Here is a 14824-nt window from a genome sequence, read left to right as displayed (position 1 = left end):
GAGGAAAAACAAAGAGGCTGTCCTTTGGATACACAAGTCAGGTTTAGATTCACCTTCGTACAACAACAGCCATGAAACAAATTTGCACAATAAAACATTATGCATAGAAAAGAGGGAAAACGTTCAGCCTAGTTGACTAAAAATGCTTGAAATTATAAACGAGCCTTTATTGTTGCCTCAGAAGCAGTCGTCAGCTCCATGGAAGAGGGGGAAGGGAAAAGAAAAGAAAAGAAAACAAAAAAGCATCAGATAATTAAGTAAAATTATCTCACAGACTGAAGCTTCCAGGCAAAGCTGTCATTCTGTTTGGAAATCACTGGGAAAAACAAAAACAAAAACACTAAACCTCCACGCCCATTTGGTCAATGCGCTGCAGCTCACACTCACTCATCTTCAACCGCTTACACCAATCAAGGGTCACAGGGGGCTGGAGCCCATCCTAGCAGTCATAGGGCGTGAGGCGGGGTACACCCTGGACAGGACGCCAGTCTGTCACAGGAACACATTTACACCCGCACGCACACCTACAAATAATTTAAAGTTTCCAATCCACCTAACCTGCATGTTTTTGGATGTGGCAGGAAACCAGAGCATCCGGAGGGAACCCCCACAAACACGGGGAGAACATGCAAGCTTCCCACAGAAAGACCACAGGTGGGAATCGATTCCATGACCTTCTTGCTGTGAGGCAACAGTGCTAACCACCAAGCCTGCGCTGCAGCTACGCCCCACTATTTACACACGAAACAATGAGTGTATTTTATCAGATCAGACGTCCTCACATCAGTCATTTGATGCACTCACAGAGCAGAGCTTGGGCCAAACGCCCGATACAGGCCGGTTTGTCTGCTCATGTCTCACACTTCCACCTACACTATTCTTCTGGCACAACAGCCGGCATTATTTATTTCTATTTCAAAAGCACTTTCTCTCACTCTCTCTCCATCCCCTTTCACTGCAGCAGGTTCAGTCTGCTGAAAAGACGGCTCTCTTTCTGAGTTGTGTAGTAAGAGCTGAGAACAGCCCGGCAGCCGTTAAGACAACAGCTGAGTTAGCAGCAGGCTGTGTGTGAGCGTTTTATGCAAACAGTTTCTAAGCGGTTGCACCTTACATACAATAATGAGTGTCTGCATCAAATGCAGATGTAAATAAGGGCTACAGTGACTGTTGGAACCTGTAAGTCCCCCCCAGAACAAACTGACACTTTATAGCATCAGGACACACAAATCAAGTATAAAGGAGGGAAGCAGAGTGAGGTGATGGAGAGGACATGTCAGAGAGAGCCAGATTGTTGGTGGTGGTCAGTCCAGAAGAAAAGTCCTGCCTTATAGGTGGGTGGTGGGGTCGAAACAGAGGCTTCAGCCTCGGCAGGTTGTTGGTTTCAGCTCTGATTCAGAATGTAGATCCGCACCACTCATTTCTCTCTGTAGTACAGCAGGTACATCTTCAGAGGCTCCGGCAGTGGCAGACACAGTACCCTCTCCCTCAGGATGTTCACATTCGGCTGCGGTCGCAGCAGCTCCCCGGTCTCCTTCTCCTCCTCCTCCTCCTGCTCCTCCTCTTCATCCTCTTCCTCTACAGTTTCCTCTTCGATCATCCCTCCTGCTGCTCTTTCCATTTTCCTGCTCCCTCTCATCTGGTGTCTCGTCTCCCTCTCGCCCACTTCTGCAACCTCCTCCTCCTCCACTGCCGCTGCTCTTGCTCCCTGGTTGTTGTTGCTGTCCAGAGGAGCAGAAGTGCTGATGCCGCCACTCGTCACCACCTGACGGGTGGCGAGGACAAGGGTGTTGCAGTGGCGGCGGTGGACACGCCGCCGTTTGAAGCGAGGGCCGTACTTATGGAGCCCAGCGACAGCAAGACCCCGACCCACACTGAAGGAGGAACCTCGGCCACGTGACTGCGTGTCCGTCCCATTCGTGGTCACCCTGAGCGTGTGGCGGATGCAGATACGAGTTAGCTCCTGCAATGTCCTAACCTCGAATTTGGCTGCAAAGGTAAAATTCATAAAGAAATGGTCGAAACAGAGAACAACATTAAAATCTGAGAAATGGAATTTAAGTTTGTGCTTTGAAATAACACTAAATCTGGAGATGTGACTCACGCAGAGGGGTGGTCTTAGGTTTGCCATTTGTGTTGTGTTTAGGAAGCACCAGAGGTGCAAAGGACACAGAGATGATCTTTTTTGTCTCCCAGCTGTTCGGTCCTGTACGTGTGATCTTTGTCAACTGGAGAAAACACAGCAGGATGTAAGTGATTTCTGGAATATTAATGTAACCATGAGATGTACTCTGTGTGAAAGTATGTGCATACTTACTATGCTACACCCCATACTAAGTGATTTAATCCAGTATGGTTTAATTCAAAATACTAGATTTCAAATGAGAAACAAGGCACTTGTTGTAATCAGTCATACTGATCTGGCTAACACATACAGCACTGTGCAAAATTTTAGGCAACATCTGAGGTAATTACATCTCATCTCATCTTCAACCGCTTATCCAGGATCGGGTCACAGGGGCAACAGCTCTAGCAGGGGACCCCAGACTTCCCTTTTCCCTGCCACATTGACCAACTCTGACTGGTGGATCCCGAGGTGTTCTCAGGCCAGTGTGGAGATATAATCTCTCCACCTAGTCCTGGGTCTTCCCCGGGGTCTCCTCTCAGATGGACATGCCTGGAACACCTCCCTAGGGAGGTGCCCAGGGGGCATCCTTACCAGATGCCCAAACCACCTCAGCCGGCTCCTTTAAATCCGAAGGAGCAGCGACTCTACCCCAACTCCCCATGGTTGACCGAACTTCTCACCCTATCTCTAAGGGAGACACCAGCCACCCTCCTAAGGAAGCCTATTTTAGCCGCTTGTACCGCGATCTAGTTCTTTGGTCATGACCCAACCCTCATGACCATAGGTCAGAGTAGGAACTAAGATTAACCAGTAAATCGAGAGCTTCGCCTTTTGGCTGAGCTCCCTTTTTATCACAACAGTACGGTAGAGTGAATGCAATACCGCCCCCTGCTGCACTGATTCTCCGGCCAATCTCACACTCCATTGTCCCCTCACTCGTGAACAAGACCCCGAGGTACTTGAACTTCTTCACTTGGGACAAGACCACATTCCCTACCTGTAGTAAGCAATCCATCAGTTTCCTGCTGAGAACCATGGCCTCAGATTTTGAGGTGCTGATCCTCATCCCAGCCGCTTCACACTCGGCTGCGAACCGAACCAGTGAGTGTTGGAGGTCACAGGCCGATGAAGCAGGACTACATCATCTGCAAAAAGCAGTGCTGAGACCCTGAGCTCACCAAACGGGAAACCCTCCTCCCCCAACTACGCCTTGATATCCTGTCCATGAATATCACAAACAGGATTGGTGACAAGGCACAGCCCTGGTGGAGGCCAACCCCGACCACAAACGAGTCTGACTTACTGCCGAGCACCCGAACACGGCTCTCGCTTTGTGAATACAGAGATTGGATGTTCCTGAGAAGGGGGGACGCCCCCCCCCCCCCCCACACACACACACACACTCTATACTCCCACAGTATCTCCCGGGGTACCAGAGCATACACCTTCTCCAAGTCCACAAAACACATGTAGACTGGATGGGCATACTCCCAGGCACCCTCCAGGATCCTTGTGAGAGTGAAGAGCTTGTTAGTTGTTCCACAGCCAGGACAGAACCCACATTGTTCCTCTTCAATCCAAGGTTCAACAATCAGCCGAACCCTCCTTTCCAGCACTCTGGAGTAGACTTTATCAGGGAGGCTGAGTACTGTGATGCCCCTGTAATTGGCACACACTCTCTGGTCCCCCTTTTTAAATATGGGGACCACCACCTCAGTTTTCCACTCCTTAGGCACTGTCCCAGACATCAACGCAATGTTTAAGAGACGTCTCAACATTTCTGAAAAATAATGAAAGTAGGGATGTGAATCGTACAACAACTCACGATTAAATTCGATTCTGATTCTTGGGGTGACGATTCGATTCAGAATCGATTTTCAATTCAAAGAGCTCTGAGAAATAGTTATATTACTTAAAAAATGTTTGTTTAAGAAAATGCAGCTTTACACGGTTAATCAAGTGATTCTAGATGTAAATTTACTTATCTGCTTTGCTCGTTCGGAGTTGCCTGGCAGTTTAGCGAAGCGCTGGTCAGTAGTCGGCAGATACCGCTCCGGGTGATAGCGTAGCATGTGGGCTTGCGGATTTGAAATGTTTCCAAAGTACTTGACTTTCATTTTGCAGATTGTGCACACTGCATAAGTCATGTCAAGCTCCTTCTTATGCAGCAAATAATAAAATCCAAAATGTGCCCAAACATTTGCCTTCAGCAAAGACGGTGCTGGGTGAATTAGCTCTTCGTCCGCCATGCTAAGCTGCAGCTCACGAATGTTTGAAGCACGCCAGACACCCCCCCCCCTTCGCGGGGACGCTGTAGTACGGAAGCTGCTGCCTGACAAACAATACACGCAGCGAGTAAGCAAGAAAATGTTTTAAAAATGCTTTTTAAAAATCGATTCTTGGACATTTTGGATCGATTCAGAATCGTAATAAATAAGAATCGCAATTCCGACGTGAATCGATTTTTTCCGACACCCCTAAATGAAAGACTTCTAAATATGTAACACTTACTATAAATTACTCACATATGTGCTTGTGTTTATGTGAGTGATAATGTCACACATGCCTCCCTTCCTGATCATACTCTACACCTCAGACTTCAGGTTCTGGTCAAGGTCCTGCTACCTGCAGACGTTTTTGGACGGTTCTGCGTTGCGGACTGCACCAGCAGTGACCAGGAGGCTGAGTACAGGAGTGTCGTGAACAGGTTTGTGGAGTGGTGTAGACTCAACTACCTGCAACTCAACGTATCTAAGACGAAGGGGCTGGTGGTGGACTTCAGAAGATGGAAGACCCGTCCAAACCCAGTTACCATCAATGGAACAGAGGTGGACATTGTGGACGACTACACAAGTGCCTGGGTGTCCACATAGACAACAAACTGGGCTGGACTGTAAACATAGATGTTAAGAAAGGTCAGAGCCAACTCAGGAGACTCAGATCCTTCAATGTCTGCAGCATGGTGGCTTAGTGGTTCTCGCTGTTGCCTCACAGTGAGAAGGTCATGGGTTCAATTCCCACCTGTGGCCTTTCTGTATGGAATTTGCATGTACTCCCCGTGTTTGCGTGGGTTCTCTCCTGGTGCTCTGGCTTCCTCCCACATTCAAAGACACGCGGGTTAGGTGGACTGGAAACTTTAAATTGTCTGTAGGTGTGTGTGGGTGTGAATGTGTTTGTCTGTCTATGTGTGGCCCTGCGACAGACTAGCACCCTGTCCAGGGTGCACCCCGCCTCGTGCTCTATGATAGCCTCCAACCCACAATGAACCTTAATTGGACTAAGTGGTTGAAGATGAGTGAGTGAGTGAGTGTTTTATCACTCGGTGGTCTCCAGTGTCATCTTCTATGCCATAGTGTGCTGGGGCAGCAAGCTCATCAGGAGAGCTGGCCCTGTGGGTGGAGCTGGAGTCTGTGGTGGAGGTGTCAGAGAGGAGGATGGTGAGCAAGCTGTTCAGCATCCTGGAGAACACCTCCCACCCCCTGCATGTAACACTGACGTCCTGTCAGAGCACCTTCAGCCACAGACAGACCATCGAGGTGCATCATAGAACGCCACAGGAGGTCTTTCCTACCAGTGGCAATCACACTGTATAATTCCTCCCCCTTCTGCAGGATGAATACATAATGAACAGAGTTATTCAGCGTTATTCCGGTACTCAGAGTTATGCCCAATATTGTCGAACATCTTCTGCAATTGTCTTCCAGTCATTCCACTCTTTACTGTTTGGGTACTGTGGCAAAATAATTTCCTGTGGGATAAATAAAACTGATCTTATATTTAGAAGTTTTTCATTATATTTAAGAGATGGAATTACCTTAAATGTCACCTAAAGTTTTGCGCAGTACTGTATGTGTTGGCCAGTAACAATTAGTAGCATCCCAATGATAATCAAAATGTCAACCACTGAAAGGGTGCGATTTAAAACAACTTCAAGCACTGCAACATGAAAAGAGTTTCTCCACCAGATGCTGTAGATTTTGTGCATGTTTGGTTAACATGTGAACGATGAAGGATTGCATCTCCAATTATTTCTGTTCTGCTGCACTGTGCATGTTCCACAAATGCCTGCTGATGACTTTTCTCACAGATGCACATCATGATAGAATCATTTTCACATGAAGACAGAAGTTTCATGGAAATATGGCTTTAAATGTGATTCTGTTGTGTGAACTACAGACATCTGCGCTCAAACATCCACACTTGTTTAAGTACTGGAGTCTGTCAAGGCCTTGTTAACATAGCCATGTATTTGTTCAATATGTTAAATTGTTAAAAAATTAAAAAAAATAAATCACAGATTTTTTTTTTTTAATTCAGGTTTTAACATGGAAGGAGCAAATTTGAAAATGAAAATAGTCCATAATAAACTCTTGATCAAATACAATAATTATTAAAATGGTCATAATGTGCTAAGAAATTTTTTATCTACCTTGTACATTTTCATATGATTGAGGTTTCATGTTAAACATCCTCAAACTCACAAAATTCTCAGTGTTTTCATTTATGTCATTTTAACTCTGTACAATACCACAGTGGGGATGAAATGAAACAATCAAAATGTGCTTATAGTGTTTCATTCAAAAAAATTATTGCAGCTCTATGCACACTTTCTCCAATCACAGCCATGGAAGCCTGTACCACCTTCAAAGTCATCATTGGTGTCTTCCCTCACTCGACTCCTAGTTGCCAGTGACTTAGTTTTTGAGAATTGCCAATTCCAAATATTTACTATCGAGTACCAGATTTTTTTGTATGAATGACTGAGGTAAATGAAGTCCAAGACATATTCACCGACTTGGAAATGTTCATTTATCCATCCCATCTAAAGCGAATTACCTGTTTTAACAATAATTAGTTTGTCCAATTATTTATAGGCTCTGAAAATGGGCCATGTGTGTATGTATATAAATGGCTGCAATTCCTAAATTGTTAGTTATTTTTCTTACAAGCCTTGAATTTAAAGTTAAATCTACAAGCACATGATTGTTTCATTTGAACTCCAAAAGTCAATGTTCCTAATCCATTTCACACCCAAATGAATTCTAGTAGTCTGAAAGAGTTTGATCATTGAGGAAATAAAATGAGCCTTATTTATAAAACTTACCTTTCTCTCTCTCTCTCTCTCTCTCTCTCTCTCTCTCATCTCTCTCTCTCTCTCTCACACACACACACACACACACACACACACACACACACACACACACACACACACACACACACACACACACACACACACACACACACACACACTATTGGTTCTGTCACTTAATCTACATCTGCCTCAACATTTAAAGTGTAGGTGACACAATATGCATTGATTTTTTTTTTTGTACTTAACACTAAAATTAAACAACAGTTTGAAATGAATGCTTTCCCAGTGTATGGTTACTGAAGAGACAAATAATCAGATTTTGAACTGCGCACCACTAAAAACCAGGAGTCATGATATTGGAGAAGAAGGAGGAAGTGATCACAGCGGGAGAACCATTTACTTAACAGCCCCATTTGTTTGGTTAGTGATTGGACGTATTTCTGTGTTTAAGTGCTTCATTTCTGGAGTTATGCCACTGGATGAGTTTGCTGCAAGTTTTTATTGAAACACTTGCAGATGGAGTCAGCTGGTTTCAGTTTCCTAAGGATCACATGTGTGAATTGTGGACCAGTGGCACTTTTGTTTCCACACTCTTTGAACACTGCGACTTAAACAATGATGCGTCAAATTTCTGGATCTTTACAGGCTACTAACAGCCCCGTCTGCACCGAGTGGTTCTGGTCAGTGCTGCGCGGTATTATACATGACAGAACAGTTAAGTCTGGCAGGCAGAACCCTTCTCATTGGCAGGTGAACATTTATATTGATGAGCGTGTGCACAGTGTCGTGCATCATCTCCACTCCACATGGAGGCAAAACTATTTTAACTAAGTATTTTCACATTATTTAATCTTTTGTGGATCATGGGATAATTTCATCGTGTGCAGCAGATAAGGTGCTGTGAGTCTTTCAACTTGCAGTGCAAAGTGGTCTGGTGGAAGAAGAGGAGGCTCCGTTCACAGCAGAGACTCGAAACATCAGCCGCAGACGCAATTTATGGATTACACCTGTGCTAGCACTGTAACCTGGCACTAAACTGCTGGTGTGACAAAGGGACTTTTCTTCAGCCAGGACAAGGAATTAAATTATTTTTGTCGTTTTCCAAAATCAGCTGATATTTTCAGTCTCTCACAGGTGCTGTGTCATTTTTCAGATTTGAAATGTATGTACCTGTTTCTAAGGGGAAAAAACAAATAAAAAAATCCACACTTTTGCATCACTCTTTTCTGATGTCAAGGATAGTAAAACAAAGTTTCTGTGTAGGCTCTCAGTTGTCCATGTGGTTTCCATAGTAGAGAAGCTTGAATCTTCGACTGGACTGGGTTGCTTGACACAAGGACGTTTCGCTTCAAATCGCAGAAGCTTCCTCAGCTAAAATTCTTGCTCTGGTAGTCTGACTTCTGTCTTGACTCTTGTAGAGAAGAATAAACAGAAGCCAACAAAAGCTGGAGTTTTTTTTAAACCTAACCAGACCCCTCCTATCGAGAGGCTGACTGCTATAGGCTAGTGACTAAACAATAGCTCTAATTAGCACCTATTGTGCTCTAGTTAGCACCCTCCTAATGACAGGGCAGCTGTCCCTCCTAATGATGGGACGGAAGCCTCTCCTGATGGCTCCCTTGACGACTCTCCTGATGACGTGAATGACTCATTACCATGAACAAAAGACTAAAACTGCTTTGACCTGAGTACCCCATTGTAAACAGGGGACAAAGCGTGTCTCAGACCCCCTCCCTGGTTAAGGCTGGGTGTCAACTGTTTCACATAGAATGCTTCCTTGACACCTCTCTCAAACCATTTCTTCTCTCTGGCTAAGATTTTAACTTCCTTGTCCTCAAATGTGTGGTTAGTGTCTTTTGTTTTGTTCATGGTAGTGAGTCATTCACGTCAGCAGGAGAGTCATCAAGGGAGCCATCAGGAGAGGCTTCCGTCCCATCATTAGGAGGGACAGCTGCCCTGTCATTAGGAGGGTGCTAACTAGAGCACAATAGGAGCTAATTAGAGCTATTGTTTAGTCACTAGCCTATAGCAGTCAGCCTCTCGATAGGAGGGGTCTGGTTAGGTTTAAAAAAACTCCAGCTTTTGTTGGCTTGTTTATTCTTCTCTACAAGAGTCAAGACAGAAGTCAGACTACCAGAGCAAGAATTTTAGCTGAGGAAGCTTCTGCAATTTGAAGCGAAACGTCCTCGCGTCAAGCAACCCAGTCCAGTTGAAGATTCAAGCTTCTCTACTATAGTAAAACAAGCTTTTAAACTTTTTTTTATTAGTCGATTATGAACACAGAGCTGGGGAAAAAAACAACAACAAAAAAAAAAAAAAACAGTTTATCATCTCCACCCGCATGCTGAAATCATTCTGAACTCTGCCAATATCGTCATTGTTATCAGACTGAAGCTCTTACTCCAAGGTTTCATCTCCTTGATTGTCATCTAAATAAGGCTCACAACCATAAGGTTGTGTCCCCCACAGCTTCTTCAGAATAACCTTCAGACTAGACTTAAAAAAGCTGAACACGACAAAAAAAAAAAAAAAAAAAAAAATCGTCAGAAAACAGCTCAACCTCTGCCATGTTTACAATTGATTTGGGCTTAAATTAGCACGTCCTGTTGTCCCGATGACGTAGCAGCAGTATGGCCGTGGCTGAGAGCTGAAATAGAGCACAGACTTCAGACAGCTGTTGTTTATCCTTCACCCGCGCACTTATCGACTTTTATTGTTCAAAATTTTTTTAAATATCAACATTTTAGGTGATTATCTGTGCAAATTTTTGGTGTCACCTACACTTTAATGGTACAAATTCCACTGCAAGTCCAACAGTGAAAGTAAAAGTGTCTATCTTGCAGCATTAAGAAAAAGAAAAGAAAAAGGTTGAAGATGTCTGGTTCCATACCTTCACCAAGATCCAACTAAAAAAAGACTTTTAGAACTCCTGTTCATAAAAAGCAGTTTTATAAAGGATGTTATATCTCAAAAATAAAATAAAAATGATTACAATAACACAAAATTTAAGGGTTTGTATTTCAGACCTGACACAATTTTGCCCCTGACCTCTGTGAAAACTGGTTAATATTTGATTAATCCTGATAAAATACCAGCAAACAGACATGGGTAACACCAACAGTTTAAGGGAGGAAAACAGCTCATCTAAACACTAATATATAAGAGAAAATATGGGGCTGGAACCAGTCTGATATTCTCAGACAGAACACCAACCTTTTCCTCAAGAGGCATCACCAGGATGCCTCCCATTTTGAGAAGGTTCTTCATATAATCCTCATGCTCCTTCTGCACCCCGGCCCCACAGTACACCCTGTCATACAGACGGCTCTCTGGAGGAATCTCCAGGCAATTTCCCGCAACAAAGGATGGCTCACAGAACTCAAATCTGCAGGGAAATACAAAAACAGTACAGACTCTACTGTGCACTATGGAACACTATTAAAAATTAAAACAAAATAAAAACTACAGACACATTCAGACACCTACTTGTCAAAGCTGTCACTGGTTTTGATGAAGGAGTCAAGCTTCTGGTAGGCATACTCAATCACATCTGTGTGTAACTCTATCCCGTGATTCACCCCAAATGGTCCTGGAACAATTAGTGTATCACACAAATGCATGAAGACAGAAAGGTGACTGTCAAGACAGGAGGAAAGCAGGAACAAACTTAGACTACAAATATAAAAATGTGAAGAACTGTCACATTAACCTTTTTAACTACAACCACAATCAGATCACCTTAAACATGATCATGTGTACAGCATGTACTTGTAATTATTACCTCTATCAAGGGAAATTGGTGCACAATAGGTGTAATAGGTGTAGGTTTGTTTGAAGAATTATGAAGACACCCGTCGCATATAGTACGAATGAGGTCGAATGAAGAATCGGCCCACATTTGAAAAGTGTCGAGCTGCAGTCTGAAAACGTTGGACAGCTGTCTCCCAGCAGTCAACACAGCCTGGCCAATTCGCGCAGCTGCCTCAAATGTTTCCACATGTCCAAAACACTTGTGGTGCAATGCAGGTGGAGCACCAACAAACCGTAGTCTCTGTGCAGTCCAAGTGCAAACTCACTGCAATGTACATACGAGGGCTGTTAATAAAGTAAGGGTCCTTTTTATTTTTTTCAAAAACTATATGGCTTTCATTCATATGTTTTTACATCAGACATGCTTGAACCCTCGTGCGCATGCGTGAGTTTTTCCATGCCTGTCGGTGACGTCATTCGCCTGTGAGCACTCCTTGTGGGAGGAGTCGTCCAGCCCCTCGTCGGAATTCCTTTGTCTGAGAAGTTGTTGAGAGACTGGCGCGTTGTTTGATCAAAATTTTTTCTAAACCTGTGAGACACATTGAAGTGGACACGGTTCGAAAAATTAAGCTGGTTTTCAGTGAAAATTTTAACGGCTGATGAGAGATTTTGAGGTGATTCTGTCGCTTTAAGGACTTCCCACGGTGTGAGACGTCGCTCAGCGCTCTCAGCCGCCGTCATCAGCCTGTTCAAGCTGAAAACCTCCACATTTCAGGCTCTATTGATCCAGGACGTCGTGAGAGAACAGAGAAGTTTCAGAAGAAGTCGGTTTCAGCATTTTATCCGGATATTCCACTGTTAAAGGAGATTTTTTTAATGAAAGACGTGCGGACGGGTCCGCGCGTCGGCTCACACCCGACGCAACGCTCCGCCACAGGAAAAACACCTCTGTTGAAAGCCTTAAGGACAAGTTGGAACATGTCCTGCTGTTAAACAATTTCTCATATACTCACTCCACTGAAAGCCATCAAAAGCCGCCTGGATTTTACAAATGGTTATCAACACGGAGGTGTTTTTCCTGTGCCGCCGCACCGCGTCGGCTGCGTCCCGACGCGCGGACCCGTCCGCACGTCTTTCATTAAAAAAATCTCCTTTAACAGTGGAATATCCAGATAAAATGCTGAAACCGACTTCTTCTGAAACTTCTCTGTTCTCTCACGACGTCCTGGATCAATAGAGCCTGAAATGTGGACGTTTTCAGCTTGAACAGGCTGACGATGGCGGCTGAGAGCGCAGCGCGACGTCTCGCACCGTGGGAAGTCCTTAAAGCGACAGAATCACCTCAAAATCTCTCATCAGCCGTTAAAATTTTCAATGAAAACCAGCTTAATTTTTCGAACCATGTCCACTTCGATGTGTTTCACAGGTTTAGAAAAAATTTTGATCAAACAACGCGCCAGTCTCTCAGCAACTTCTCAGACAAAGGAATTCCGACGAGGGGCTGGACGACTCCTCCCACAAGGAGTGCTCACAGGCGAATGACGTCACCGACAGGCGTGGAAAAACTCACGCATGCGCACGAGGGTTCAAGCATGTCTGACGTAAAAACATATGAATGAAATCCATATAGTTTTTCAAAAAAATAAAAAGGACCGTTGCTTTATTGACAGACCTCGTATTTGTACGGTGTCATAACAGCATTCGGGGGGAACCCCAAAATGGATCGGGCACGTCAAATCCTGCCGGCATGTCCAGCTTGTGCCATGTACAGTAGTGTTCAGAATATTAGTAGTGCTATGTGACTAAAAAGATTAATCCAGGTTTTGAGTATATTTCTTATTGTTACATGGGAAACAAGGTACCAGTAGATTCAGTAGATTCTCACAAATCCAACAAGACCAAGCATTCATGATATGCACACTCTTAAGGCTATGAAATTGGACTATTGGTAAAAAAAGTAGAAAAGGGGGTGTTCACAATAATAGTAGCATCTGCTGTTGATGCTACAAACTCAAAACTATTATGTTCAAACTGCTTTTTTAGCAATCCTGTGAATCACTAAACTAGTATTTAGTTGAATAACCACAGTTTTTCATGATTTCTTCACATCTGCGAGGCATTAATTTTGTTGGTTTGGAACCAAGATTTTGCTTGTTTACTAGTGTGCTTGGGGTTATTGTCTTGTTGAAACACCCATTTCAAGGGCATGTCCTCTTCAGCATAAGGCAACATGACCTCTTCAAGTATTTTGACATATCCAAACTGATCCATGATACCTGGTATGCGATATATAGGCACAACACCATAGTAGGAGAAACATGCCCGTATCATGATGCTTGCACCACCATGCTTCACTGTCTTCACTGTGAACTGTGGCTTGAATTCAGAGTTTTGGGTCATCTCACAAACTGTCTGTTCTAACTGTCACAGCACTTACAGGTAACTCCAAACTGTCTTTGATCATCCTGGAGCTGATCAATGAGTGAGCCTTTGCCATTCTGGTTATTCTTCTATCCATTTTGATGGTTGTTTTCCATTTTCTTCCACGCGTCTCTGTTTTTTTTGTCCATTTTAAAGCATTGGAGATCATTGTAGATGAACAGCCTATAATTTTTTGCACCTGCGTATATGTTTTCCCCTCTCCAATCAACTTTTTAATCAAACTACGCTGTTCTTCTGAACAATGTCCTGAACGTCCCATTTTCCTCAGGCTTTCAAAGAGAAAAGCATGTTCAACAGGTGCTGGTTTCATCCTTAAATAGGGGACAATTGATTCACACCTGTTTGTTCCACAAAATTGACGAACTCACTGACTGAATGCCACAATACCATTATTGTGAACACCCCCTTTTCTACTTTTTTTTTTTTTACCAATAGCCCAATTTCATAGCCTTAAGAATGTGCATATCATGAATGCTTGGTCTTGTTGGATTTGTGAGAATCTGCTGAATCTACTGGTACCTTGTTTCCCATGTAACAATAAGAAATATACTCAGAACCTGGATTAATCTTTTTAGTCACATAGCACTACTATTATTCTGAACACTACTGTACATGTACCACCACTAGATCCTGTTCAGGGAGCGCAAAGGATATACTGATATCCAACATGTATGTAGCACGCATCCATCATATGCAGTGGACGTGAACATTGCGCAATCAAACTGAAAGCACAGTCTGTCACTGCGAGTCAATGCATCATAGTGTGTGTCAGAGGCTTGGTGCAGTGCCCGCAATGCAGCTGAACAGGATGTCACCCCTGTAATACACAGATTATGACATATTCACCATCTAACTCTGTTGGAGGAATGACGGTGGAACTGTTTCGCCAGCCCATGACACCATATATATACATGTGAACTCAGCTCCGGTACAGCCTCAGATGCATGTCACCGCGCAGGGCGGCCAATGGCCAGGGGCTGCAGCCTGTGGTGAAGTCCCTCTTGTCCCGCCTGCACCGTGTGCTGACAACATCAGCTCACAAATGCCTCACCCACCATGGCATAAATATATCCCATGCTAGGTGCTGTCCCACGGCGCACTGATGATCTGACCGTACAGTGCAGCGCACAGCCCCTCCGTGCACTCTGTGTGCTCATCACATCGCCATTGCTGTGCTGTGTCCATGAGCACAGTGCTGACAGTCTGTCATGTGTGGGACACATATGTCCATCCTGCCGGCGCAATGTCCTGCTTAAGCGTGGTTCACACGGCAAGATATTTAGGCTGATATCGGACCCAGTCTTCCCCTTATGACAAGTTTAAGGATGCCCCGACAATTGTGATGACGCTAAAGATAATCTTATCAAATATTTCTGCCATGTGTGGTGTGTTAAGAGTGCTCTGATCTGCTCGGA

The 14824-nt window shown here is 44.2% G+C and overlaps 1 protein-coding gene across 1 annotated transcript in view; it reads right to left on the bottom strand.

Moving 5' to 3' along the window:
• Positions 1 to 1333: 1333 nt before the first annotated feature.
• LOC117512125 (protein-L-isoaspartate O-methyltransferase domain-containing protein 2) overlaps positions 1334 to 14824 on the bottom strand; it is a 31912-nt gene continuing 18421 nt past the window's right edge. Inside the window, exons 4-7 of the mRNA XM_034172100.1 lie at positions 10704 to 10806; positions 10431 to 10602; positions 2102 to 2225; positions 1334 to 1986 (exon numbers count right to left, since the gene is read on the bottom strand). Coding sequence (XP_034027991.1) covers positions 1415 to 1986; positions 2102 to 2225; positions 10431 to 10602; positions 10704 to 10806 — 971 coding nt within the window. The 3' untranslated portion in view covers positions 1334 to 1414. The remainder of the gene's footprint in view (positions 1987 to 2101; positions 2226 to 10430; positions 10603 to 10703; positions 10807 to 14824) is intronic.

This window comes from Thalassophryne amazonica, chromosome 6, assembly GCF_902500255.1.
Source record: "Thalassophryne amazonica chromosome 6, fThaAma1.1, whole genome shotgun sequence".
NCBI lineage: Eukaryota > Metazoa > Chordata > Actinopteri > Batrachoidiformes > Batrachoididae > Thalassophryne > Thalassophryne amazonica.
This window is presented reverse-complemented; position numbering and strand designations above follow the sequence as displayed.